At 44.5% G+C, this 24300-nt stretch overlaps 1 protein-coding gene across 1 annotated transcript in view; it reads left to right on the plus strand.

Moving 5' to 3' along the window:
* The window catches only part of PIPOX (pipecolic acid and sarcosine oxidase), a 340310-nt gene that overhangs the window by 44294 nt on the left and 271716 nt on the right, over positions 1-24300 (plus strand). Inside the window, exon 2 of the mRNA XM_085649159.1 lies at positions 17970-18118. Coding sequence (XP_085505285.1) covers positions 17970-18118 — 149 coding nt within the window. The remainder of the gene's footprint in view (positions 1-17969; positions 18119-24300) is intronic.

Genomic DNA, 24300 nt, shown 5'->3' on the forward strand with positions numbered 1-24300 from the left:
CAGGAGTTGGGTCAGGAGCGGAGTTCCGCTTTCCCTCCTTTCTCCATGATTGTGCGGACGGCAGCTCAGATCCGCCGCTAGAGGGCAGAGGTGGTGGTTGTGACCCCGTTTTGGAGGTAACAGAAGTCTGGTTTCTGTTTCCTCTGGAACTTTCTTGGGATTCTCAAATCCTACTCCCCCTGTTTCCTCATCTCCTTCTGAATCTGGACGAGGAGCAGCATCACCTCATCACCCAGGGTTCTCTCCGCCTCATGGCATGGCAGCTTTCAGGCGACTTTGGTCGCTCCCAGGCCTTTTGGGATCGGCTGAGGCCCTCTTATCAAAAGCCTGGGCTAACAGTACCTCAAACGTTATCGTTCCACCTGGACTAAGTGGGTGCGTTGGTGTCTTCGAAGGGATTTGGATCCCATGGTCGCAGGCGTCGTTCCCATTCTGAACTTTCTGGCGGAATTGGCGACGGAAGGCCTAGCATATCGTTCTATTAACACGGTACGTTCCGCTATTTCGGCGGCTCATTACCTGGTCGAAGGTGCTCCAGTGGGAGAACATCCCTTTGTCTGTAGACTCTTGAGGGGTATTCGGCTTTCGTTACCCCCGGAGCCGCGTTATTCGGTCCTATGGGACATCAACCTGGTCTTGAATCTCTTTCTTTCTTGGCAGCCCAATAAATACCTGCCTTTAAAAGAACTTTTGGCCAAGTTGGCCATGCTGTTATGTCTGATTTCCTGTCGCAGGGTCTCTGACGTGCGTGCGCTGGACATCTCGGCGAGAGGTCTGTTCCGGGAAGGGGTCACGTTTACGGTTGGGCGCCTTACTAAGTCTTCTTTGAGAACGAGCTTGTATCCAGCTTTTGCGGATGTCCCTAAGCTGTGTGTAGTGCACTGCCTGAAGGCGTATGAAGATATGACTTTGGAATTTCCCCCTCCGGGCGAACGACAACTTCTTATTGCTTTAAGAAAACCGCATAATGCAGTCTCTTCCCCCGCCATAGCCAGGTGGGTGCGCTGGGTCATGCAGGAGGCGGGTATTGTTACCAAACAGTTCGGAGCTCATTCAGCCAGGGGCGTAATGGCGTCTAAGGCTTTCTCCCTGGGAGCCCGTTTGGAGGATTTAATGCGCGCGCAGATTGGTCTTCAGATTCCACCTTTAAGCGGTTTTATTTCAAACCAGTTGTGGATGTTGCTTAGTTGGTGGTAAGTAAGCTTTGAACTAGCAAGATCTGAGCCTCCGGTCCTGACATAGAATCGAAATTTGCCTAGCACAGTAACAGTAAGTTTCAATTCTATTAAGGACACCGAAGCGAGGATTATCCCTCCCAGGGCTCAATCTCGTGCGAACCCACACCTAAGATGGAGGAACCTTCTACATGCTGTGGACACTATGAAAGGACTGTTATTGGTTGTGCCCCATGGACTCATGGGAGTTGTGGTCTTGTCGCAGACTTGTTCATTTTTTCATGTTGTTAAATTATCTTTTTCCTTTATGTGTTGGAATAAAAATCATTCATACTGCTTTTCTGGCTGCTAAAAAAGTTATATAGTAAATAAAGCGAAGAAGGAAAAGCATAATCTGAGCCTCCGTATCCTCAATAGAATTGAAACTTACCGTTACTGTGCTAGGAAAATTTTGATTGGCCAAAACTGATGTCACTGGAAAGAGGGGTGAGTCCCATTTTGCTATCCACCTGATCTCATACTCTATGGGACACACATGATGGGGAAATCCGCCATATTAATGGGTCTATCATTTGCATTGAACCTTTCCCATTGTGGTCTCCCAGTTAGAATGTGTTCTAAGAACCACCAATGCTTTTCAGTCTCTACTTTGGACCACTCCAGTAGATATCAGAGATGGAATACTTGATAATACCAAATCAGATTGCGTATCCCGAGGCTGCCCTGTCTTATTGATCCTTGCTATCTTTCCTACACCTATGAGGCTCACAAATATGCACTGGAATCATAGCAATAATTGTTGTTGATTTTTTTACAGGAAGAACCTAAAATAGGAATAGGAATTTGGGCAGCAGTGTCATTCACAGTGGCAATGCCAGCCCCCGTAGAGCTAAGTTGCGCCACCATTGGGTATCTTCCCTCAGTTTGTTAACTTGTGTGGGAAATTAGCGGTAGAGGTTCCCACTGTAGTTACAAAGAGGTCCACATATAAATATTTGATTCTGAAGACCCAGTTCAAAAGGAGAAGTAGGTTATAACCACTGTGATGTCTCTTACGGCATATTGATGCTTATGGTCTTGGATTAGTGCAGGTTTATTTGAAAACTGGAGATCTCGCTAAAGGCTTATAGTTCCCCTCAGGAATGCTGGAAAGCATCACCTAGGGCTAGTGACAGAGACCTAAATGTAATTGTGGAACACTCACATTTCAAATTTGTCAATGCATGGTTTCACTCTTTTTACCTTTGGCTCATTACATATTGTCTGTGCCAAGGGTTCCATGTATGACGCAAATAGCAGAGGTGATAACTGGCATCCCTTTTGCGTGACACACTCCACACTCCACCCTTACAGTGGAAGAGTACCTGAATAACCAGCAGTTGCCATGAATCTGAATCGTGGATCGAAACCTCTAGCTATGAGGACCTCATTGCGAAAGTTCTAACTAACTCTGTCAAAAGCCTTTTCTGCATCCAGTGACATTAGCAATGCTATGTTCTTCTGATTGTTCACTACATCTATCAGGGGTAAGGCCTGCTTGGAGTGGTTTCCTGCCTTGTGTCTTGCTATGGAACCTGATTGATCTGGATGGATCAATAGATGCATCAAGGTTTTTATGCAAAGCACCAATGCCTACATGAATAGTTTCATGTCGATATTCAACACAGAATGGGATGTTAGACGCTGCATTCTTACGGGTCCCTTCCTGGTTTCAGCAGGACAGATATTATTGCTTTAGCCATGGAGAGAGTCATTGTTGGCTGTATTATTGAACACTCCAGTTGAAATGTCTGTCCTATTAGGCCACCACTCTGTTTTTTAATAAAATTCTGGAGGTACCAATCTGGGCCATGAGCGTCCCCATTTCAAGGGTCTTAATGGTTGTTAATATTTCCTCTGCAGTGATTGAGCATTCCAGTTTGTCCCATTGATCCTCCAACAGGGTCCCTACAGGGGTATTCTTTTAATAATAATCCATTATTCAGGCTGGGTCAGGTAGGTCCCCTAGTGTATAGAGATCCCGATTGAATTGCTGGAATGGTTTACTGTCTTAGTTCTTGTTTTACAGTAGTACCACAAGGCTCTAAGAGATGCTATGAATCTGAGTTTGCCTGTTTTGGTTTGGCTGCCAGCATCCTGCCTGCTCTGTTTCCTCATAATGTCTTTGGGTTACTCGTGCTAGAGTGTATTATGCTCCGTTATGATCCAACAGCCGCAGCTGACCTTGTCACTTCTCTTTCTTGCTACCTCCATGATCTGTTTCTTCTGATGGAAAAAGTGCGTCCTTATGAGAATGTCAGTTGGTTGAGTGGGTGGTGGGCTAAGTGTTGGTTCACGATGAACACTAGCTATCAATATGTCCTCCATTTAAAGCCTATCTAGTAAGTTTATGAACAGTCTGTGCATGGACGGTTCTATGTCCTTGTCCTGTGCTCTACATGGGACCCTGGTTTCTTGACATTATATCTCCTCGAGCAGTTTTCCAAGTCTGCCAAATGGCTTTGCAAGATGATATCCTTGACTTGCAAGGTTATCAGTAATAGTTGTGGCAAATCTTTTTCCATTTCCTTATTATTTCTTGTTTCCTCTAATGACTCTAATGAGAACACTGTTTACCTAGCTCATTCAGGTCTTTCTTAATCTCTTTAAGCTTCTGTTTCACCATTTGTTATGTGAAGCACATATATTTTCCATCAGGCTCTGAAAGAGGTCTGTCCTGAATTGGTGATGGGGGAGTTTTCAGATCTGAGTTCTCTGTTGCCACGGGACACAAAGTAGGTGATCACTCTATTTGCTGTCGTTTTGCAAGGTTGTTTTCTGGGTTGGTGAAGCAATTTGTTTGATGATGGAATGCCCACACATAGTGAGGGCCATAGCGTCACTCTGATATGCCGGTTCGGGTGGCTTAGTGAACTAATACGTCCACAGAAGGGGCCTGTGTTCGACCTCATGGTCACATGTTCAAATTCTGGCATGTTCACTCAGCCTTTCATCCATCTGAGGTTGATAAAATGAGTACCATTGAGTTTGGTAACAATAAACACCTGTTATTCAGTGCCAAGATACCCTTACTCTAGTTTGTCTTCCACAGCTACCTCTGCACTCTCATCATTCTTTGTGTTTTGTCATCTTGAGTGCAAAGTGTTCTTGTATTACATGCAGTTGTTTTTCTTTGAAATCAAATACAACCACTGGAAAGCCATAGACAGTATTAGGCAGCTTAAAGGAGATTTGCCCTTGCCTTGAGGAGGTGCATGGTAAGCACAAGAATGACTTGATTGCCGAGTCTGGTGACAAACACAGCAGGCGAAACAACACTTTTGCACTCAGGATGCAAAAAAAAAAAAAAACAATACAAAGAGGGCAGAGGTTGCTGTGGACGACTGCTGTGTATGATTTTATAGAAAAACAATTCCATAAAATATCTGTTCACACATAGTGGGGGCCAAAGCGTTACTCTCTGATATGTATGGTCGCAAGTGTTGGCAGTCGAGGCTCCAAAGTGCCTCTCTACTTTGCTGTTCCATTGTGGGCCACTTTAGCTCTCCTGTTTATCGACCACCCTCAGTCTAGTCGCTCGGTACTCACTCTTATCTTAGATGATTGAACTGCTGTCGCCTCAGGTGGGGTGCAAATACAGTCACTGGGGTCCCTTGCTTGATGATCGTCCCATCCCGATCTTAGCCAGGAGGCCCTCGCTTTGCAGCCACGGTGGTCTATTCTCTTCATCCACTTTCAAGTTCACTTGTGCATTGCCCACAAGAGCAGGATCTGAATTTCTCATTTTTAAATTGAGATGGTGGTGATATTTGGCTGATGGTTGCTTGACCTGAAGGGGACAGATATGCATCTTACTCTTCTGGCATCTTGGCCATGCCACCCTGTTTTCAGGTTTTAATCTTTGTATTCTCTCTACCTAATACAGCAGAACAATCAGCAACAGTATTGTTCAACTAGAATAATTATTCCTCCTAAGAATTCAACAGTAGAATAGAAATAAGAGTTCATTCAAAATTTACTAAATCGTTTTACTTGGCTCACAAACATGAATTGCAACTCTTCAGGTCAAAGCATGCCCCAGAGAGGAATGGGAAGAGAAGCATAACCCAAGATCCACAAATGAATCATTTCTCTAAGACAACCACTCATCCATCACACCCCTCTAGAGGACGATCTGTTGTCCATCTGCGAAGGTTCCCATCCCAATAGTACAAAATAGCAACCACCAGCTAGCTACCACAGCACTCCATTCCACCGTCCACCATTATACCTGCAGGCAAGAATTCTAAAAAGTTCTTGGACAAGTCCACTTGGGAGAACACATATTGTTCCCACCACATTCTACCCTCAGCCTCAAAGGAAAACTGACCAACATCACAATGTCCACCACCACCAAACTCTGTGTCAGGACTCCGATCAGGGAAGACAAGGATAATGTCATCCTAGTCTTCACTTTGCCCCTTTGAATTATGACTCTCAACAGCCTTTCTCCCCACTCAGTCTTCAAAAAGACTCGTCATTGCACCTACTCTGTTGACATGATCTCTCCATGCCTCCTGGGGCAGTCAGTATGCACACCCCACCATTGGCCACATTGCCAAGCACTGCACACAAATCCACCTTTAATTTTTCAACTTGAATCTGCATTGGAGCTTCAAGCACCTTCAGGTGGGTTCCTCTCAGATTATCCACTCATCAGATCATGGCCTTGAGCTGCATAACCCCTTCAATCCAAATTTTCTCAGAAGATTTTCCTCATTCTCATTGCAGTGAATGATTCTATCAGCTGGCCCTCCAAAAAGTGGAACTTTTCTGTGCCGTTTATTGCACCTTCTCAAATCAGCTACTCTGTTAGCCCCTCTAGTTTGTCTTACACAGCTGCCTCTGCCCTCTTATTATTCTTTATTTTGTTTTGGCACCTCTGAGTGCAAAGTGTTCTTGCTTTCCATTAAGTTGTTTTTTATGAAATCACATACAACTACCGGTAAGCCATAGACAATAGGAGGCACCGTAAATGAGATTTGCCCATGCCCTGAGGAGGTGCACGGCAAGCACAAAAGTGGGAGGTGAAAGAACACTTTGCACTCAGAGGAGATGCCAAAAAAAACAGACAATACAAAGAGGGCAGGGATAGCTGTGGAAACGGTTGTATATGATTTCATAGAAAAAGATTTGCATCAAATACCATCACTGAGTAAGCATTTCACCTAAACAGTTTAATCAAAATGCGCAGAATGAATGGCCTTACCCATTTCGTAGAAACAGATTAATAAAATATCTTCTTTTCGAAATTGGCTTTTGAGTGCTTATTTTGTAAGATTTAAATTGAATAGTTGCAGTTCTTACTTTCAGAAACAGATTGTTTGAGGTATATCTTTCTGTGCTTTACTTCAAGTGACATTGGTATGGATTTATTTATTTTACATTGTCAAACACTTACTTTGGTAGCTTTTAATTTGTTGACCCCTCACCATCCATCCATCCTTACCCCTAAAAACCCTTCACCATACCTAAACTACACATATCCCTAAACTCTACCTATTTCTGAACACTAAAAGCTCATACTACCCTTAAACTCCACCCATCCCTGAACCATAAAAATCTCTTACCGTATGTAAACTAGACCCCTTCCTTACATCTAAACTCCAACCATTCCTAAACCTTTAAATACATTTGGATCCCTACTATTAATCAATTTCTGAACCCTACAATCCCTCACTACCCCTAAACTCCACACATTCCTGAATGCTAAAACCCCCTTTCTATGCCCAAACCCACCTCATTCCTGTACCTTTAATACCCCGTGCCACCCCTAAACACCACCCATCCCATCCCTGACCCCGTGCCACCCCTAAACACCACCCAACCCATCCCTGAACCCTACAAACTCCAGCCTCCCCTAAAGCACACCCATCCCAGAATTCTTAAAGCCCCTCATCAACCCTAAACACCTTCCATCATAGACCATAAACTTCACCAATCTGTGATCCCTAAATGCCATTTCTTTCCCTAAACTCCATCTGTGCCTAAATTCTACCCATCACTGAATCTCAAAACCCCTCAACCCCCCTACACTCCACCCATCCCTGAACCCTAAAACACCCTCACCACCCTAAACTCCACTCCTCTGTAAAGTCTAAAAACTCCTCACTATCCTTAAATTCCACCCATTTCTGATTGCTAAAAACCTTAGCTACACCTACATTTGACCCATCCCTGATCGCTAAAACCCCCCTTTCTTCGCCTGGACTCCATCCACCCCCCTCCCCTAAAAATCCTCCATCAACCCTAAACCTCGCCCATTCTTGAACCCAAAAAACCCTCACTTATTCTAAACTCGAGCCAAAATAATATAATTTAGAATTGCTCTTAAAATGATCTCTAAATGTTTTAATCACCAATATTTTTGTATTTCGTTAAAATCATCTTGCCTTAAAATTGTGTTTCCATGATTTGGTTTCCTCCAATGTGGTCTCAGTTTTTTTTCTCGTTTTTCCATTATTTCACATACATAATGTATGGCGGGGATTAACAAAGAAGGGCAAAGATGTGTGACAGTCTTCACCTGCACCTTCAATCTCACCAAGTCTCACACTCTTGCTATTTCAGGGGTCACTGCTACACCGCGGAGTGCTGTCAACAGGCCTCATGGCCAGAGAAGCATCTGGTTGACCTCTAGGGGTCCTCTGTCTGCTGCATGCTCTGCGTGCTGTCTTGAGCTGCTGTGGTCCCAGTTAAGGTTAAGTCATGCCTACCAGCGTGTCAGCCCCACTCCTCCTCCCACGCACTGCAGTAAGTGATGGGCCAAACCTTCCACAGCCACCTGGGCTGTCACCACACATAAATGCCTGCCACTGCCAGCTATCAACTCCTTACACTATGATGACCACGTGCTCCACTGTGATCAGATTAGGTGCAGTGAACAGAGAGGGCATCACTGCAGAACCTCCAGAATACCGCCGCCAGACTTGTCCTCAACTTACCGTGCCACTGCCACATCAGCCAACACCTACGGACACTACACTGGCTCCCCGTCAAGAAGAGAATCAACTTCAAGCTTCTCACCCACGCCCAGAAGGCCCTTCACAACATCGGACCCACCTACATGAACTGCCGCCTCGGGTACCACGCACCCCAAAGATCCCTCTGCTCGGCCCAGCTTTCCCTTGTGATGGTACCACACATCAAGAAGACCAGATCAGGAGGACGCTTCTTCTCCCTCCTCGCTGCCAAGGTATGGAACTCCCTCCCTCTCCACCTCCGACGGACACCATTACTCTCCAAGTTCTTGAAGGACCTCAAGACCTGACTCTTTGACGGATCTCCGAGAAACATACAGGAGCTTCGCTCCCCCTTCCCCCACCCACATCTCCATGAGGCCCTCCGGGTGAGTAGCTGTGCTTTATAAACCCCTGATTGATTGATTGACTGCTATCACCATCGGTCTTAGCTACCATCTAGGCTGTGGGCACTTCTGATCCAACTCTGTATGCTCAGGTTGCCATTGCTTCCCTTGGAAGACACCAGCGAGAAAATGATCACAGAACTATTTGAATATCCTAGGAATACCTGCTGTTGGATCACCACATGTTTTAAACCCTTGCAAAACCCTAGATCCTTTATTTCTACAAGAAGCTGCAAGACTTTCATATGTTCTCCTCTAACGAGTTAAAATGGCAACTTGGGAAACAGTGTAAAACCCAGTCAATTATAAATGACATCTAAAAGAAGAGGATGCTTAATGTGCCCATCAGAAATCCACCAGGCAGAGTGATGGGGAAGTGACCAAAAACATATACATTATATCGCAAAAATTCATCTGCTCCTTTGTGAGGACTGATTTGGTGGGAAGGCAAGACTATTCAGGAATTACTGGGCCTGAATTGTATCAGTTGAGGTAATTTACCACTGCTGTATGTACACATAGTTGTTAGTGGCAACAAAAATGTTAAAATGGGCTTCAAAGAATACTTGGGTACAAATCAACTTCCCTAAATATTTATCACAGATTGAATCTAACCCCATTAATCTATTGTAATAATCCACCTAGCACCCATTCAAAAAGTGCACCCTTCAGTCTCACTAGCCAACCCCATTGCAAAACATGAACTCTTCATGATGGACACAGGCCTACAGACTTTATCAATGCAGTCATAGTTAATAAGAACGGCCTACTGCCTTCTACAACCTTATACTAACATGGGGTAACCAAGTAGACCTCAGGACCTGGGTATCGTTTAGTACAAATCACATGTGGTCCTGTCGGGACAAAACGATTTACATAAACAGTAGCAATACTTTGGAAACTGCAGAAAAGCACATTTGAAAATGAATGTACTGTATTCAAGAAATACACAACCAGCGCTTGAATTTTGTTATATGCATGTATTAAACCAATCATATGTTTAGAAATATATGTATATCATGTCAGTTGCTCCATTGGTGCAAAAGTTGAAAAACGTGCTTGTACAACATGACAAGTGAAAACGTTGTGACTGAAAACTTAGAATATAAAATAAAATCAGATTGCGGTGCAAGTTGCCTGCACGATGCCTGTCTGGAATATTATGATTGTCTATTCCCATAAATTAAGTACAGCCTGTAATGTGAATTGCCCTCCAGGGATAATCACTCAGCACAGGCAAAAGATCTGATTGTCGACGTTTTGACCCAAAATAGCGAAGATATTTGGAATTCTCCTGATGGGTCTTCTTCGGGACGTGTGTGTGGGACAACCTAGAGTTGCATATAAATCACCTCTCCTATAGATGGTTTCTTAGTATATGTTGAGGGCAGGTTTGCTCATCTATAGGCTGTGAACCTCAGCAATTTGTGTCCAACTCTTAAGTCTCTTGCAAGTGTGGCTTAACAGTCCCTTCCAGTGTCATCAAGAATGGGCGCTGCCTGGCGTGGAGAATCCTTCTTTTTTAAGGCCCCACTGACAAGGCATTCACATTTCGTAACCCATCCCTACAAGCTTCAACATCATTGAAGCATGACTCTAAGTTATCTGCCTAAGCAGACCTCAAATAACATTCAAGTGGCCCTACTATTCCTCACTTGACGACGAAAACATTTGACTAGACCAGAAATAATGCATTAACAATGCACTCACATCAAAGAGCTAAGGGAAACCTCCAGCTTGACTCAATTTTCACTATGGAAGCCACCGGTCCCTCCTTGTGTAGTGTGATTGCCTAGCAACTCTCAGGACCTGTAAGCTTTGCCAGATTCAGTCAGCTCAAGACCTGTAACAAAGCTAGATCCCAACATTTTTCTCTGAAGAGATGCTCTCACTACCCATGTTCTCTTCTTTGTGGCAGGCTCCAGTCTCTATCATTACCTTCCCGAGGCCTCCTGATCTCCAGATTCGGTTCTTTGTCCTTCCTTCACAGCTGCAGCCTCCTTTCTAGACAGTGTGCCCCTGCAGAGCACGCTTCCAGCATCCTTGTCCACAGTGCTTTTAGCCTCTTCCATCAAGGCAGGTTCAGATTCTCCAGCAGGGTGAGGACCAAAGTCCTTTGCGCATCTCTTTAATTACCAGGCAGCTTGACTGATGACTGCACAGGGCAGGCTTCTGCATCTGGGTGATGCAGTTCACAGTCCCTTTCCCACAGCAGGCAGTTGCTCCTTCTCCGAGCAGTCTACAGCTCTGCTTGCAGGGTCCTGACCAGGTTGTCCCCCTGGTAAGGAAACTAGTGACAAAAGATGCTGGCTCTGGAACTTAAGTAATTCCTACCCAATCTGGTGTAGGTCCTTGCCCTAGTCCATGAGAATAATGACACATTGACCTTGGTTTATACCAAGTATTTATCCCTGCCTTGAAGACAGCATTGTGGATTCCAGGGATCTTTTTCAGGAGCTGCTTTAAGGTAATTCATGATATCTTGTTCATTAGCTTCAGGTGTATCAGCTAAAGTCTTTGTCACTCGAATTTCAGGAGGAAGAATGGTAGAGCCAGAGGCGTAGCTAGAGCTTGTGGCGCCCGGGGCTATCCCTCAGATTGCCGCCCCTGGGGAGGGGGGGCTGTTGGAGAAAAAGGACGGCGAGCACTTGAAAGAGGTCCGAGAGACACGTAGTATCGCCGCTAATAGTTACCTCGATCATGCAAGTTACATGCACATACATGACACAGTCCAAGGCTACACAGTTGAATACACCGGTGACTGGCAGTGAGTGGCAGTACAAAAGAGAACACACAGACTGCATGATCTATCTGGGGACTCAGGAAAACTGCATGTGACATCCATCAGAGAGCTGCGTGAATAATTACCTGGTAATCCCCTCAGCACAATGCAAACATGCACACACATGACACTGTTCAGGGATCCATCATCTACAGCTGACATTAAATGACCATTCATCATGGACCCCCCATTAAAGCAGTGCGCTTTGTGATCTGCATGGTACATGTTCTTTGCAGCAGGCACATTAAACCTGTGTGCTACCTTTCCAGGAGTCAACCCTTCCACAAGACAAAACTCCGATCTCTCTCTAGGAAGAACATTAATCACCGAAGTTATCATGACATTTTTATTGTTTCTGAAAATTGCTGGAGGCCAGGAAGGAGGCAGCAAGTTATTTTTAAACCATATTATACTTACAAACACTACGCACCCACCCGAAATAGGTACCCAGTGTGTTAACACCGTTCGCATCGCCCTAACCTGCTCAAGGTTCATGTGACCTCAGTGACAGAGTCACAGTGACTGGATCACTGTTGCTCTAGGGAGTGCTGCTTCGTAGGCCTGCCCGCAAGACTGGAGATGAACTTCAGTATGGATTGTGGTGGACAGGCCTTCAAGCTTAACCCATAATTGACACCACTAGGGTACACCTGATTGTGCTAAGACATCAAGCCTTCTATGGTCTAGTGGGGCCTTCTAAGGTCTAGCATGGGAATGTGCTCCCTCAGTAGAGTGGTCTGGTGGACTGGTCATGAAGGCTGAACCCAGTTCCCCAGTTCCAAATTCGACAACTCTGGCCATAGTGCCACATCCTCTCCCCCACTGAACACCATATTTCCCCACTGAGAGAAACTTGCACTGCCTTCAGCTATAACCTAATTGTGCCGGCTATAAAAACTTGGATGTTGCTCAATTCAAATTATGCACTTGATAAGAGTAATATGCTGCCTACAAAAAAAGTAAAAGCAACCACTCATAGGGAATGCACGATTATGTAAAGCATTTGAAATGTAAGCAAAAACATGGTTAACTTAACGATCTCTCACTCACTATTCAGAAATCAGCAAGTGGTTTTACCTGAAAAGTTAAGGACATGACTACAGGGCCCTGAAGGGAACCGTTTCAATGTCCATTGCTTATATCCTTACAAAACGTAAGCAGTATGGTTTCAAAAGACCACATCCATAAACACAGAGCCATGGTACACATTTTGTTTTCCAATCCACCCATCAACCAGGTATTGCAGTACCTCCAGGAATGGTACACTTTCCCACCTGGGAACAACAATGCTGTTCAAAGAAAGACTAGAAAGTAAAAGTAGCACTTCACTGGCAAACTCTGTAAAGTGATGCTGATGTATTTGGATGTAAATAAAACCAATGTGGCCACTTTGCAACCATTCTGCCTTGTTTTATTTAGTTATGTATTTATTTTTAGGTCTCGGCTCGAAGGCTGCGCTTGCGCAGTCTCGATCCGAGATTTAATGACTTGGAGAAGAGGGGCTTGAACGCGCCCCTCTTCTCCCCTGTTCTCCATTGGCTGGCCTCTTGAATGCTGGCCAGCCATTGGAGAAGAGGTCCGTCATTCCGATTAGGCCCCGTCCTTTTCGGATCGGGGGGCGTGTTTTTTGCAAGAAGTCTAATTATCTCCTCCAGCCAATGGCTGGAGGAGAGAAAAGACAAACACGCCCCCGAATCCGAAAATGCCGCTGCCTTTCTCCGAGGCATTTCTCCTTCGCCTCGGAGAAAGGCAGTGGTGTGCTTGCCTTTTGCTCTGCCTTGTTTTTTTTTATGTATATACAGCTTCCTATTGCTGGAACTCGATCCTGAACGTATTGGAACCTTTACACGAGCACCAGTGCACGGGTAAATTAAATGATTTGCGCAGAGTCACTGGTCCTTACGCCACATCCTTCGATCGCTTACAGTCCAGTTACGCCACACAAGGAGGCTAGTAAAGGAAAGTGGATTAGCAATCTGGACATATTGAAGTGAATAGGGAACATAGAGCGCGTTGTCACTCCGAATGGATCATCCTGGCGCTATAGAGTTAAGGGCATGCAGAGCAGATCAACATATGTTGACTTTCTTTCCTATAATGCGTGTAACCATGGTAAAATTCTACCTAAAGTAGTAATTCATTCACGTGCGCGTACGTGAAGTACTCTGAGCGGGGACTGTGCGTGATGCCCGTGTCAGTGTGAGTGAAGCCCGCGTCTCTCAGCACGAGTGTATTTGTGTGCCTCCCCGAGTACGCGCCGTGACAGTCTCGCCCCAGGCCTTCCTCCCGCGCCCGTTTCAGGCCCTCGGCCCCCGCAGTGCCAGTGCTGGAGACTGGGAACAGCTGAAACTGTAACCCGAGCTCGGCGGCTGTCCTCCCCCATCATTAGCATAGGCCCTGCCACCATACCGACAGAGGGAGCGAGGGGAAGCGGGCGGGCGGCGGACAGGCAGCCAGTGGCCGGGCTCAGGGAACGCCAGGGCGTCCGCGGGGCTCCGAGCAGGGGGCAGCGGCAGAGCACAGGATCCATGGAGGAGTGGGACCGGCGCTGAGCGGGGGTCACCGGAGGACTGGGGGGACGAACATGGAGCCCGTCACCAAGTGGAGCCCGTCGCAAGTCGTGGACTGGATGAAAGGTAGGAGGCAGGATGAGCCTGTGCTGCGGAGCCGGGGAGAGCGAGCAGGCGGGGGGCGCTCTACCATCTGTGTACCCCCTGATACCGCTCCCCTCAGAGACGCTTGGTGCTCGGGTATCTTTATTTACAACTGTTAAATTGCTTGCCAAAAAAAGGCTGGATCCGCGGGGTCTCCCGCTGAGCGCTAGTGTTGCCCAATGTACTTCACGCCACCTTTCCGACACCTCAAGTTCCAGTAATCTCTTGGAGGGTTTATGGAGCCCAGTAGCTTAAAGGCAGTTTCTAGCCTGTAAACCGTGTTGTATCGTGAATAAACCAAGCCTCAGTATTCACTTGTGGAGATTCTGCTGTTCATAGTCCCCTACTGGTTAAACAAGCATTTACAATGCAACGGTCTCGGCATTGTTAAAGTTAGAGGTATTGGCATTGCTCATGAGATTATTTTTGTTTATGTTTTTGTTTTTAAAACATGTAGAGAAACGGCATTGTTGTTTACAATGTCAATAACTTAGTCAGTGTGTGTGTAGGTGGCTCTGTGTATGGGTGCAAATGCAATAGGTCTCGCATTTGAGAGTGATTAAGCTATTGACATTGTAAATAACAATGCCGTTTCTTTAAATGTTTTAAAAACAAAAACATAAACAAAAATAATGTCATGAGCAATGCCAATAGCTCTAACTTTACCAATGCCGAGACCATTGCATTGTAAATGCTTGTTCATATTTAAAATCTTCTCTTTCTCTCCATCCCGCTGCACTTTGGAATAGAAAAATGTCAGAAAAAGGGCATTTCTCGCAAGAGTGTTTTTCTTTTTTGGATCCATTTCATAGGGAAGCAACTAAATGAAAGAAGGAAAGAGGTTGTGAACCGTTTCTTCAAGTCACGGTTTTCAGTAAGTGAGGAGCAAGACAGAAAGAGAGGGAATAATAGGAAGAGAGGGGGGGACAGCTGCCAGCACAGAAAAGAAGAGGACATTGCCCGTGTCCTATTCCTTCTCTGCCCGTCCACGAAAGCAATCCAAGCCTTATCTGAATGCCTTTGTCCTCCCCCAAAATAGTGCCGCCTGGGGCGGACCGCCCCCACCGCCCCACCATAGCTACGCCACTGGGCAGAGCTGGGAGTTCTCATGGTGAATCAAAGCAAAGGCACACTAAATAGCTACAAAATGTTGAGTGAAGTGTACCATGAGTCTATGTAACTCAGTGCTAATCTATATGGAATAGTTATTGCTATGGGTCTTTAAAGTAGTTAGTTGCGGGGCCAGAGTTAGGCAGACTCACTAATGGATTCGCTCAGATAGGATTTCAAGGTATGTAGCGTAGAACGTTACCTTATAATTTAAGCCTTCTTCTAGAGGCTTAAACTTTACCAGAAGTAAGTCTCTGTACTTCATCAAAGTGGGTTTCTAAAGTTGGATAGGCTTGTCAAGTCGTTGTGGAGAAGAATAAAAAAGAAGAAATAGTCAGTACTATTCAAGACAGTCAGACACACTAGAAGGTGCCTCTTTATAGCTCTTTCTTTTGCAAAACGTCTGAAGGTTTTCTCTTACCAGTGAAGCTGAGGCCTAAACCGGTTATATGTAGGCCTGGGCAGTGAACTCCGCTCTGTTCGCTGATGTTGCGTAGTTATCCGCACTCCGCGGTGTACACGGAGTTCCTCCTCACACGTTAAGTTGGCAAGCGGGGAAAATCCAATGCTAGACCACCTCCCTGTGAGATTTCTCAACACGGGTGGTCGCAGATAGTCACCACTGCTCACGTTTAGAAACCTTTCGTTGGTGGTTAGGAAGTTGCCACTCAAGTAGATCTACTGGAGCAGCAGAAAGAGGCAGTGCCCTCTTGCGCATAGTGCCGTTCGTGCTGATTTTCCAGCGCAGGACAAACGCCCGGCTCTAAAAATCAGTGCGAAAGATGCAACCGAATGCACTCCACTCTTGCAGAACTCTGCATAGCGCATTTGGGTTTTTTGGTCACTTTGTGGACTTCTGCATAGCCGAACTCTGCAAACTCTGACCAGGCATAGTTTAATTAATGGCCTTAGATCAGCTCACGGGTGCTTGCCATCAGGAGCTTTGTGAAGTGGTCAAAGCTCTGAGCATCTCAAAGTGATGGTGAGGGGCAGGAAGACTTTGGGCCTGATTTAGATCTTGGCGGACAGGTTACTCTGTCACAACGGAGACGGATATCCCATCCGCCAAAATATAAATTCCATAGGATATAATGGGATTCATACTGCCATAATACAAATCGTATAGGTTATAATGGGAATTATACTGCCAAAATGTAAATTCCATAGGATATAATGGGATTTATACGGCCAAAATATAAATCGTATAGGTTATAATGGGAATTATACTGCCAAAATGTAAATTCCATAGGATATAATGGGATTCATACTGCCATAATACAAATCGTATAGGTTATAATGGGAATCATGCTGCCAAAATGTAAATTCCATAGGATATAATGGGATTTATACGGCCAAAATATAAATCGTATAGGTTATAATGGGAATTATATTTTGGCGGATGGGATATCCATCCCAGTTGTGTACAGTGTAACCGGTCCACCGAGTTCTAAACCAGGCCCTGTGTCTTTACTAGACATTTGCTGGTACTCACCCCGGTCTCAGATGGACCGCAGAAACTTTTCTTTGTTTTATAATATAAAGTTTTTCCTCTAGTCAGTACTAAACAATGCTCACAGGAAAACATCAGCTGGGATTCTGCTGTCTTTTTACCCACAAATAAAGCAGGATTCTTCAGGCCAGACACCTTACGACAAGTGTTAGCCTACTACTGAACTAAGGTTTGAAACGTATCTCACTACTTCTGTACAGGCGCGCAACGCACATTGGGCTCAAAGGGCTTCAGCCCCCCATCCCATCATGTGTGGCAGCCCGGGCTGAGACAGCTTCCCGGGTACACACACAGCCGCACCTGAGTACTTCACAGGTCTCTAAAAGACCATTTGCTTGTTTACGAGGCTTTGTTGTTTTTCACCTCTAATAAGAGCCCCTGCAGCTCCACTATGCCATTGCTTGAAGAATTAGCCCCCCCGAAACAAAGTTGCACCTCTGCTTGTGTACACGGTGGGATACGGGTTAAAGAAGACAGACTCTCTGCTACAAAGAGTATCATTGAATTACAACAAATCAGTACCACAAGTTAAGGGCTGTCTTCTGATATATGGTGGAACCTGCAGGTCTTACATCACAGCAAAGCCAGCTCAGCCTTTCATCCTTCCCGGGTCAATAAATTAAGAATTATTAAAAAATGTAATAGTAACACCGGTTAATTACAGTGCTTAGAAATGGCAAAATATTAGTATGAAGTGCATTATAGAAATCCAAGTTGTTTTGTTTATGATAAGTTATAACGGCAAGGCGTTTCTAGATCCACTGAACATTCAGGACTTTCCAGGTGTCAGACTGTTACGCTTTTTTAATTTTATTTTTTTACTTGGGTTTTCAACGACAGACACACAAAGTTGCAACTACAAGCAGAGAATTTCTCAATGCCGAGACTCAGACTCTGTCTTCAGTATCCTTGACAGAGACCAAGGTACACCCTTTGTTGCTTTCTAACTTAATCTGCTTCTGCTCGGATGGTGGCCCAGCTGGGCATTTTTAATGAAAGCCTTAATTCATCCTTCAGATTTTAAGCCATGGTCCTACCATTTCCCAGTCCATTCCAATATAGCTTGCCAAGTCCTTATCCTAAGCGATTTGATTGGCTGAATTTCTGAAGCCAGAACAGGGTGTGGACAGTACAAACGTGCACACTTGCAGCTTCTGCTCACGCCTTCACTCTTCAATAAAATCACAGGAAATCTTTCAGGTCGACATGATGTTACAGTCAGTAGTTCTTCCAATTTTTTTTTATTTGGCATGACATTGAAATGGTTTAGCATCTATTAACTCTGAATGGCTTACAGTGGAACCTCAATCTCCATTCTGTCTCCTTCTCCCAGTTCCTCCTGCCTCACTCGCGGGGAAGCTCTCACGGCCAGACCCGGATGATTCGTAAAGCCTACCCCGAGGACTTTTATGCCAAGATGATGGACGAAAGCTACCAGCTCTGGGCCCAGCTGGAGAAGGAGACCGACACCGTCCTTTGCAGGTGAGGATACAGCTGCCACATTGAGAGCCACAGTTCTGGCCCAGCGGCTGCATTCTAAGCCATGGAGCCTAAGATAGGAGAACAATAGAGCTGGGAAAACGAAGGGACAACATGAAGAAATAGGGCAAAAATGAAGAGAGGATGAGGTGAGTGAAGTAGGGGTTAGGGGATACAGAAGGAGAAGGGGGCAGAGGGGATGAGCGAAGGAAAGTGAATGAGACTTGAGAAGCGCGAGAGGTGGGCAAAGAAGAGACAGAGTACACAACAAGGGACATAGAAATGGGGCTAATAGGAAGTGGAGAGAGAAAGGAAGGATAGGTTGGAAGAAGTGGATGAAACAAACATTAAGAGAGATGGGAATAATGAAATAGGAAAAAGTTACAAAGAGGAAAACAAGGACAGACCTGAAGAGTGAGGCAGGACAGAAGAAAAGGAAGAAGAGTGAATACGCTGAAAGCGAGAGAAAAGGTGACAAATAGCAGAGAGAAGGGGGACACAGAGGAACAAAGGAGAGCAGATCAGTGTGAGAAGTTAAAGATAAAGAGAGAGTGGGACAACAGTTAAAAGAGAATAGAGTTCAGCTGAAGAGAGGTGACATAAGAATGAGAGAAGAGGACATCACAGGAGGGAGAAAGAGAATAACAAGGAAGTAACCACATGAGGAAAAGAGAAAGCGGTAGAGAGGGGAGCGAGTTAAAGGACACAAGCAGGGGGGAAAGGGACTGGAAGAGAAGAGTTCAAAGAGAAAAAGAAGAGAGAACACAGGAAGCAAGAAGAGCACATACTGAAAAAGGTAGAAAGGAAAAAGTAGAAAGACAAATCAAGTAGGATCAAAGTAAGAGAGAGAAAGGAAGACGGGAGTGGAAAAGGAAATCGGCAGAAAGTAAGAGAAACTGGAAGTGATGAGGTGCCAAAGAGAAGGATACGGGGACATGAAGAGAGAGAAAGAAGACAGGAAGTGATGGAAGAAAGGACTGATAGGTAGAGAAAAAAGGCAGAAAAAAAGAGGGCTCAAACAAAGAGCAATCAAGTTAGACAGCAAGAGAGAATCTGAGGCAAAGAGACAGACTAGTACAGACGGAAAAAGAGGGTGGTATAGAGAGACAGATAGTGAGGCGAATAAGACATCGAGCAAGAAAGTGACAGAGAGGAAGAGAGGGGCGACAGTGAGCTTGAGGGGTTAGAGGCCCATGCGGGTGAGTTGTGGTGCTGCCTTGAATATGCAGAGCTACAAAACAGTAAAAGTATTGGCAACGAGCTCTTCTCCACGCTGTATGAAATTGTTTGATAAATAAGTTTATTAGAGAAATACTAAATACTTGTAAGTGTTGGACAGTAATAAAAAAAATCTTAAACCCTGAGACTGGCACGCCTGCTCCACCTGCCCGTATTTCATGAACATCACAGAGCTGAATTTGTTTAAAAAAAAATGTTTTAAGTACAGACGTCAAAGTTTACCTTCGGAGGCCGGTGCTGCCGAACGACGGTGTCGCCGTATCCGAAGGCTGCCTAGTCTACGTCATGCCTCATTCTTCCTCCATTCTACACTTCCTGCCTCTTTCTCTCACACTGGCAGGTTCTTTTTTGCCCAAGAAATTTTATTATTTGTTCCATGATGCGTAACGAAACTTTTACCCCCCCTCGTGCCATATATCCGAAGCGCATTGGACCATTGACAGAACAAGAAACCACTGACACGATACATCATTGAGACCCATATAAATTACATTATCTTACACTTCGTTAGTGAGTTACAGAATGCAACTTCAAACCAGAGGGTTCCCCCTCAGACTTCCAAACGTAAGGAGCTCAAAGATCTGGGACAACCATAATACGGACCTTTATTCGCTAAATAATCAATGAACGGGTGGACAGTATTCACGTATTACAGGCTACGGGAAGCACGTAAGGCTTTTAATGACAGGCACCCTGCAGAGCCAATAGCGCGGAGTCCACTGCAATCTCTCTTGGCAGGTCCCTCGCGGGTTACATTAGTCCCTAGGCTGCACAACGCCATGCAAGTGGAAACTGCACCCAAACCTAGCAAAGCGGGGGGCCGGTGGGAAACGACACTAGGGATCACGCTTCAAGATGAAGAATGGGAATTCACTGTGACACGAGGGCTGACTGCCGACTGCAATCTGCGCATAATCCACCTCAAATATGTGCAACAATTGTATTTTACTCCCTTACAGTTACAAAAATATGGTCTGAGAGAGAGGGCGAGTTGTGGGCCGTGCCATGCGCGGGGGGCGGGCTGTGCACAGAGGCCGCGGGTTCTGGGCTTCGGTTGCTCGGGCTCTGTCTGCAAGGGCCCTGCAGGGGGAGGTGGGCTGCACGCCGCAGCCGTGTCTGCTGGGGCTTGTGAAACATTGGAAGCCGAAGAATAGACGACTAGTCATGATCACATTGTTACTATCAAACAGAAAGGTGGCGCAAAACTGGGTCATTAAAATCATGCCCAAATTAATGAATTGTTTGAAGGGCGTTGTTTTCTGCAGAGACCAGCGGTTGTATTATGCCGAAGCACTGCCTTCATCGTCGAGGCCTAAGGACATTTGGGCTCCTCTCGCGGCGCATCCGTTGTCCACGGCCAATGATGTCCCTTCTGGTATAGGAACTGCTTAGTTGAGTTAGTACCAAACTGTAAAATCTCTTGTAATACTGCACTGCATATTTGCATCTTGATGTACTGTGCAAAAGCTGATTATATTGTGATGTCATGCTGGGGATTGTTGACGCGTACTCTACGTGTCTGTTGTATGTTTGAAAAAGCATAAAATAATCATAGAACGGGCGCCATTGTGTTACAGAGTTAGGTTCCTTATCTACAAGGACCATGTACATTTTTCCATGGCTATTAGAGTCTGTAAATAACTGACCCAGTCCTGCGTGGAGGGTATCAATGGGGTTTTCCATCGCTATGCTAGCAATTGCTTCACCGCTAACAACATGTTGGTTACGATCCTCCTATCTATTGTGGTCATTGCCGCCATATTCATTGGTTTAAGGCTCAGGATTATAGTGGCTGGCTTGCGCAGCATCCCAACACCCCCTTAATGTGACTCAGGATTTGTTTCCAAAACTTTAATGAACTAGGGCCAGTCCATCACATGTGTATATAGTCCCCCTGTGGGCCACACCCCCTTCAGCATAGCCCGTCCAATGCTTCGTACATTTGTTACAACTTCATAGGTGTCATGACCTTGTACATTGTTTCCCTATTCTGCAGGCGTTTGCAAAGTGGGGTGATATCATTCCAGAGCCTGTCCCAGGATTTCCTTGAGAAGGAATGGCCTAGAATCTGCATTTATTGTCTCCTGTGGGGCCCGTCCATTTCAGGGGTGAATTTAATAAGACAAGTATAAATAGCAGAGATTAGGCCCTTAGGACCACTGTAAGTGGCGAATAGCTGTTCCCAAGGCAATAGCTGCCAAGTGGCTGCCAATTTGTTAACTGTGTGAAGTACCTAATGACACAGTTGTAAGTATCACATGCACTCTGTTTCCTGTAAGTGAAACTCCTGTTTACACTTCAAAAAGTCTTTAACAGTCCTACCCCAGTATAGGACCCGAAGTATCCTGCATTCCCTAATGCGCAAATCTCCCTTTGACTGACCCTGGGGAGAACTCTGTATTACCGAACAGAAGCGTAAATGGGGACGGGAAAGTCATTAGCCGGTCACCCCTGGTAAGTCTTATCACATTGGGTGATGGGAGACTTTAGAATTTCCGAGAAGTAGCATACCAAAAGTCTGGCGTTCTTAGGGAGTGATGCAGCGTGGAGGACAAGATTTACATATTCTCCTTCTGTCACAGATTCTTATTCACAGCAGCTCATTTATACACTCATTCATTGGTGGGGCCCATAAAACCAATACACTCGTCATTCAACCAAACTCACTCGAATCTGTACACAGGAGAAAAAGGCCCTGGGCATGTGGGTACCTTATTACCTATCGGGATTAATTTGCTTTTACATTATATACACATTCTATATACATCTTCAGAATCCTGACCTTAACATCAAGGCACTCCACTATTTGGTTGATGGACTAATTAGTTGGACTGGTTGATGGTGAATTAGAACCAGCTAAGACGCAATTAAAGCCTAGAAAACATTTGATATTTTCTATAATTAATTTAAGAACCACAAACTCATTTCTTATTAATTCAAATTTTGTTTATCTTACCGTTAATTAAAACTCTTAAGTTGTCATTTATTATCTAGAGCTCGTTATTTGATCAGTACATTTATTTAAGAAAATATGACCATTCAGAAATTACTCTTAGACATAGATTTTCTGAAAAATACATTGAATCATTACCAATTTAAAGATGATGAAAGGTTCAAATCAAACACGGAGTTATCAGCATTCTCAAATGAAGGCTACCTCGAACGGACAGTCCAGTCCTCACCAACGGATCAAACCGGCATGCAAAATACAGGGTACAGCGTAGAAAAGTTCAGAATTTCAGTAAAGTCCGAACATCAATCCGGAGCATGGACCAATTCCACACTCAGACTGATAGCATAGAATTTAGGAAACACAAAGAAATAACCCAAAGATACATGCAGCCACGACCGCGACCCAAAGAACGAAGCAAACAAATGAACGCTGCTGCAACCAACCCTTCCAACTCCAACTCCTCCGACCCCTTAATGATTGATGAGAGGGCTTTTATATCCTTTTGTGTCTTACTTCATTTTAGATTAGGGCAGACCAAATGTTCTGATTGGACAGCTCAGGGTTTTCAGTAGTTTGTTGAAATTTTCCCAGTGCAAACTGGTTCTCCATAGTGACTTTTCACAAAGTTCTCAAATTGTCATTGACTGTTCCGTTCCCAGGCAGGGGAACAGTAGATGTATCTTTTCCCAAGTTAAAAAGGGTCCCACTGATAGGTCCTCTCTTTGTCTCTTCCTTGACTTTCATTTGGTCATCCCTTGGCTGGCGGTCAAGTTCCTGACTTTCGGCCTTGGCAGGGAACACGATGTCAGGAGTTCAAACTACCTTGTGATTTCAAGAGCCATCTGGGCATGCGCAGAAGTCATCACGTGCACATGGTAGAACGCCATCTTGGGTACTGCGGCCTAATAGGCCCGAATGTCAACTGAAGAAGAAATAGACATAACCGCAATTAAAATATAGAAATGAAAGTTCTGATGTTCAAACCCATACTAATCCCATTATATATTAGTATTTTCCTAGCTGTAGCAACATTTAAAGCAATAATACTTACCACTTGATATCTTTTAAAGCACAAACGACCACAAAGCAACATAAATCATGCAATTTTACTATTTCACCACAATCTAAGATTAGTTATCATTGTTAATTAATTAATTTTGCCATGCAATTTGCAATTTAGTCCCATGTGTACTTTGTTTATCAAGGTGTAAAGGTTGATTAATAGCACTTCCACTGCAAACATGTTATCGTAAGTTAAATTTAGAATGATTACGTAATTAATTTCATGCAAATTAGAGGAGGTACACAACATTTTGTTTTACCTGCTCCATCAATCCCCCCTTGGGTGATTTTAAACATCAGCACTACTCACTAATTTCACTAAATTTATCTATGGAAATGGTGTTATTCAGTTCCACTTGCATTTGTCAGTTTAAATCATAGTGGTCTCCATACTGTTCTCTTTTGTTTTCTTGTACATATTTACTTGCAATTCTTCTAATTCTATTTCTTCTATCTCTCTTTCTCTTATTTCTTTCTCTTTCTTTTTCTTGTTTTCTCTTTTTATCTTGTTTTGTAATTTTCTTCTTTTTATGCACAAACATCCTAATCTTAATATTAACACTAAAATAATCACAAAAGTCACAGGTATCATTATGTTTTCCACAAAGGAGCTACCTAATGTTGTTAATATGTTCTTAATAGTGGAAAAACCCTTACCAAGTTTCTCCCATACACCTTCAACCTCCATTGGAGCAATTTCTTCATACAATTCAGTTATATTCTTAATATATTACTTTAGGTTCTGACTTTCGTCAGGAGTATAAGTACAGCAATGTTGTACTTTCAGCATTCCACAGACTCCTCCCTCTTTTGCCAATATAATGTCAAGGGCAAGTCGATTTTGCATTACGATAGCTCTCATAGCAACCATTTCGGTATTTACCATTAAGAACCCTCCAGCTGTGCTTGTTGATAAACGATCCACAACTGT

Source organism: Triturus cristatus, chromosome 3_2 (genome assembly GCF_964204655.1).
Source record: "Triturus cristatus chromosome 3_2, aTriCri1.1, whole genome shotgun sequence".
NCBI classification, from domain to species: Eukaryota; Metazoa; Chordata; class Amphibia; order Caudata; family Salamandridae; genus Triturus; species Triturus cristatus.